The 5,394-nt window shown below is 41.2% G+C and overlaps 1 protein-coding gene across 1 annotated transcript; it reads left to right on the top strand.

Moving 5' to 3' along the window:
• Window positions 1–1,056: 1,056 nt before the first annotated feature.
• Window positions 1,057–5,391, top strand: LOC104942131 (nicotinamide phosphoribosyltransferase-like; the record flags this gene model as incomplete). Its single annotated transcript, XM_010767330.1, has 5 exons — window positions 1,057–1,447; window positions 2,252–2,382; window positions 2,907–3,132; window positions 4,348–4,467; window positions 5,263–5,391. Coding segments are annotated over exons 1-5 (762 nt in total), but the record flags the coding sequence as incomplete, so codon positions are not given.
• Between the last annotated feature and the right edge of the window lie 3 nt (window positions 5,392–5,394).

Raw genomic sequence — 5,394 nt, 5'->3', positions numbered from 1 at the left:
TGTGAAGTTAGCTATCATATATCAGGCTATAACTAAAGTAGTATTGATAATATAGTAACGTTACTGGCAGGACTGTTGATACTGATCCATAACATAAACTAATGCGCAAGTATCAGCCGTATCTCGCGTTACCTAATGCAACTCCACACTACGGTGCTGTGAGATACGGCTGATACTTGACGATCTGGCGGAGAAAGGCTGTGGAGCCTCCGTTGATATGCCGTTGTAAATGGCTTGATGGAAAGCAGGTGTGTAGTCGGGGAGGGTGCACAGCTGATTGCAGCAGGTGAGTGGAGGTTGAGCCAGGAGCCAGGAGCCAGGAGTGACAGCCACCACGCACACACAAACAACACAGACAGGGGGAAACAAACAAACACAAAGGAGACGGCTGGAGCAGTACAGCCACCACAGCGTTACCTAATGCAACTCCACACTATGTCTTACGGTGCCGTGTACCGGAGGGGAGGGAGAGAGAGAGAGAGCAGCGCAGATAAAGCTGTGGAGAGTATGTGCTGCAGGGAGCTGGATGCACAACGCACCCAGGAACGAAAGCTAGCTCCGGTCCTTTTCCCGTGAGGGAAACTGTGTACTCAATGTCCTGACAGGCTGGTATTTGTGCAACCTGCACAAACACAATACTGCACCATGATTACAAATGGTGAAATACAATGTAAAACTACAGAAAAATACCAGCTCACGAAAACACAACCGCTCAACGCAACTACTAACTATACCCGAGAGCGGAGATGTTTACCCTGTTTGACGTATGACCTTAAAAAAAAGCCGTTTTTAAGAGCAGAGCTCAAAATTGCTCCTTTCCCTCTGAATTCCTGCCCTTATGTCTCGTAAAACATATCAAATCCTACATTCACTTTTTTAATGGTAATTTTCAAGCAAGTTTAAGCATAAATGTAGAAAAAAAACAACCTGCAAGATGCTCTTTAACTTTTATATTGACCTATTTAAGTTAAGCAAAGTTCTGCAATTCTTAGTATTTCTTTTTAATTACTTTTGAGGTAAAACATTTTGGACTCTTTAGTGGGCCAGTAGTCCTCCTTGGAACCTTTCACCAGCACTTTGTTTAAAACATCTCCAAATAGGGGCTTAGATAGTTAATGTGTTAGGTAGACACGTTTGGACCTGACAGCTGATCCGTTTAGCAGCACTGTCACTGTATCCTCCATTTCTTTCTTTGCAACAACTGGCATCTGTCATCTTTTATATTTCCCACTCACTATCTGTTCTCTCCAAAACCCATAACCCCCTAATCCCCCTCTGTCAACTATAGACCATGCTGGTCCAGATGTGGTATCCCATCACAGTAGCCACCATCTCCAGGGAGTTTAAGAAGATCCTGGCCAAGCACCTGAAGGCCACCTCTGGGAGCCTGGAGGGTCTGGACCTGAAACTGCATGACTTTGGCTACAGAGGAGTCTCCTCACAGGAGGTCAGCAACACTCTCTCCCCCTGGTTTCCTTTAGTGATACGCTAACAGAGTTTCTCATTGTATTCCTGTCTCTTGCACCATGCTCCTTCTAATGTTGTACTGTATGTACAGGTACTAGGTTTACACTAAGATAATTTCCTTATAATCACTGTCACTGTTACTGAGGATACGAGAACCCCTCGAATTCCTTTCATAATGTTCCTTGTACCTGGTTTGTATTTCCACAGAGAATGTACCAAATGATCATCTTGTGATATTACTTTGTTTATGGCTGTGTTATGCTGACGATATAGAATTATTGTTGTTGGGCTTAGTGGACCCATTACTGATTAAAGGCACAAAGGTTAGATTAAGAGAACTCAAATGAAAGTCAGAAGGAAAGTGTTGGATAATATGCTTGAACCTGGAATGTAAAGTTGGTTATTAATCTCTTGAACAGCGTTTAAGAGGATTTTCAAATAAAATTCTTATAGGACCTGCTTTCAACTGAAAGTTTGACGTGACATTTTTTTAAAACCAGGCAGCAGTTGTTGAACAACATGGAGGCAGAGGAGTGTCAAAGCAGTGTTTATAATACAGTTATTGCTGAGTGCAAAAAATAACACTTTGACAATCATTCCTCAAGCTGAACTGAGTGTACTCTCTAACAACTAATCCACAGAAACAAACTGGATATCATTTTCCTGTTTCTGATTGATGGTTGCTGAATTATGAACCTTTTTAAAGGGTGACTTGTTTTGAATGAAATGGAAGAAAACCATTTGAGCAGTAAAGTGATTCCTTACCTCCTACTCCTCTCTCCAGTCTGCAGCGTTGGGTGGAGCGGCCCACCTGGTTAATTTCTGCAGTACAGACACCGTGGCTGGGCTGCTGATGGCTCAGCGCTACTACAGCTGCCCGATGGCCGGCTTCTCCATTCCAGCAGCAGAGCACAGGTATAACCCACAGACACAGTATGTATGACAGTATGTGAACCCTTTGGAACGTGCTGATTTTATTCATGAATTTGTCATAAAATGTGATCTGATCTTCATTCAAGTCACAATTACAGACAAACACAATGTGCTTAAGTTAATAACACACACACATTAATAATCTTTCATGTCTTTATTGAACACACCCATTAAACGTCAGCAGCGCTGGTAGAAAAGGTAAGTGAAGCTTCTTACTTAGGTGAAGATCAGACCTTTAAAAAAAAAAAAAAAAATCTATACATAAATGAAGGTTATTCCAAAGGATTGACTTACTTTTTCTTGCCACCATACAAGTACATCTTGCACTCCAAAGTGTACATCATAATGAATCCAAAAAATATCCTTCATGAACTGTTTAATATTGTATTAGTCGTTGACTGTATGTGAGGAAACACCGTTTATGACATTGACATCAAATTGAAGAACTAGTCTAGCATGAGTATTTCCAGCCCCACTGACCGTGTTCATTACTTCCTGTAATGCAGTACCATCATCTCCTGGGGGAGGAGCAGAGAGAAGGAGGCGTTTGAGCGAGTCCTGGACCAGTTCTCCTCAGGGCCGGTGTCTGTAGTCAGTGACAGCTACGACATCTTTCACGCCTGTAAACACATCTGGGGGGACGAGCTGAAGGAGCGCGTGATGGAGCGCAGCCAGGACTCCTGCCTGGTCATCAGGCCGGACTCTGGAGACCCCGCAGAGACCCTCATCGAGGTGAAACACACACTGAAGTTGTCATTCTAATTTGAGCTCTAAACCTAAAGTAGAAAGACTGAAGTTTATTATGAGAGGTCTGAGAGGAATCTCAAAAGACTTCTGTCTTCTTCATACTCGGAGCATAATACTCCCAACTTTACTTTCCAAAAGATCCACCTTTTGCCGTCTTTCCTTTTAAATAAAAAAAAGATAATAATAATTCTGAGACTTTATACGCACTAAATAATGGGTGAATATTGCACCTGCAAAAGAAAAAGGGACACCAGAATAATGTAGGACTAGTTTGGTTTTACAGCCCCTCAGTTTGCAATCTTCTTACACACTTTTTTATAATTATTTTCACCCTAAGGGCTATATATGAGGCCAAATCCTAAAGCAACTGCTGCAACGGCTCGGGTGTTTTGGTGGCACTGCTGCCGACTCTTTGCAGTGGGGAGCCGCAGTGAGGTCCAGTGGGGGGGGCTGCAGTATACAGCTCACGGTCGGAGCAGAGAGACCCGGTTGCAGACATCTGCTATTCAAAAATAAAGTCAACGCATATTAGGGCTGTACCCGAATATCCGGTCGTTGGCCTACTATTCGGTTTTCAATTTCGTTATTCGGATATTCTTTTTTTTCAAAATTCAAATTGAATTTATTGAAATCTCCAATATCAACGTAAGAGCTTGTGCCTCTTCGGGGGGTGCTAAAATTTAACCATAAACTTTATCCTTTACTTTCTCTGTCTTTATATGTAGATATGACTTTGCTCCGTTAATCTCCGCACCTTTTCTCCTTCACGTTGTTTCCATAGCAACAACAACTTCCTGTCAAAAGCGCTAACTCGTCTTCAAAATAAAAGCATGTCCATACAAAATAGGAAGCCAAGCCAAATTACACTTAAGACACATATACAACTGCACAAAAGTAACAAACAAAATATTTTCAATTTCAAAGAACATAAATTGGGTTATTTACAATAACAAATAAATATAAAACAACAATACTGTAGAATAACAAAATGAATGCCTTGAATAAACCGATATGCAAGCCTTGAAGCACACGCCGAATATTCGCTGAGCCGCTGACAGCCCGTGCACAATATAACCCCTGATCCCTTGTACTCGATTAAGTGTTTATTAATCGTTGTTGTAAGATGTTTACTGTGTCCACTTGGATAACAACGTGTGTGAAACTAACTCCAAAATAAAGCCATTGAAATGCCACTTTCAGGTCATCAAGATTCTTGAGGAGCGTTTTGGCTGTTCTCTGAACTCTGTGGGATTCAAGGTTCTGCCTTCCTACCTGCGGATCATTCAGGGAGACGGTATCGACCTCGTCTCAGTGGAAGAGGTGAGAAAACGTTTGGGTGTCATGGTCTGGGTTCATCTTGACTTTTCTTTCAAATCTTATTTAGTGTATATTCTCCTTATATTCCCTCCTTTTGTAGATTGGGTCGTACCTTTTTGATCACTAACTCAGCTTTTTGTAAAAAAAAACAGTCCCAGTTAAATCTTTCGCTTTTCACTGTTTTTTTTAGATAAAAAAAACTGATACATTGGAATCATCTACAGTCAAACTGACACTCTTCAAATTAGTTTTGGGGAGAAATGGCAGTGCTGACTATTATCCTGTTGGTCATGATTACATTGTACAAGGTACTCAAATGGTTCATTGTTGGGATTGGGCAGTTCCAAACACTGGTAGCCCAGCCCAGAGGATGGAAGATGATTTAGTTTTCAGGTTGTTCTAACCCGTCTGCTCTCTTACTATGAAACTGTGACTCAGGTCATCACTGTATCCAAAACCTCAGCACAAACACTGATAGGCAAAACTCAGACAAATAATGGCACAAACTCTGAACAAGGTTATTTTTCCTCCTTTCTTTTTGTTTGTATTAAAATTGTATGATTTTCTTTACAACAGAGCATATCTCTGTTGAAACCCACTTTAAATATATTCAAGTTTTTTTGTCATAGTCCAATCAGTTATTGAAAAAAAGGATTGTATATCTTAAATGGCCAACCCTATCCTTTTAAAAGACACATTGTTGCAGTTATCTTGACTGCAAAACAGTTAAAGTTCCACTGTCCTTCTCCAAATATTTATATAAAAAGTGAAGTAACGATTTTATTTTGTTTCCTGTAGATTCTCACGAAGCTGAGTGATGAAGGCTGGAGTGCTGAGAACGTCTTCTTTGGTTGTGGCAGTTCCCTGCTCCAGAAACTCAACAGAGACACACTCAGCTGTGCCTTCAAGTGCAGCTATGTGGAGACTGAC

Source organism: Notothenia coriiceps, unplaced genomic scaffold (genome assembly GCF_000735185.1).
Source record: "Notothenia coriiceps isolate Sejong01 unplaced genomic scaffold, NC01 NC01_scaffold00004161, whole genome shotgun sequence".
Taxonomy (NCBI): domain Eukaryota; kingdom Metazoa; phylum Chordata; class Actinopteri; order Perciformes; family Nototheniidae; genus Notothenia; species Notothenia coriiceps.
Note: the sequence above shows the minus strand (reverse complement) of the source record. Positions and strands in the feature narration are given on the sequence as shown.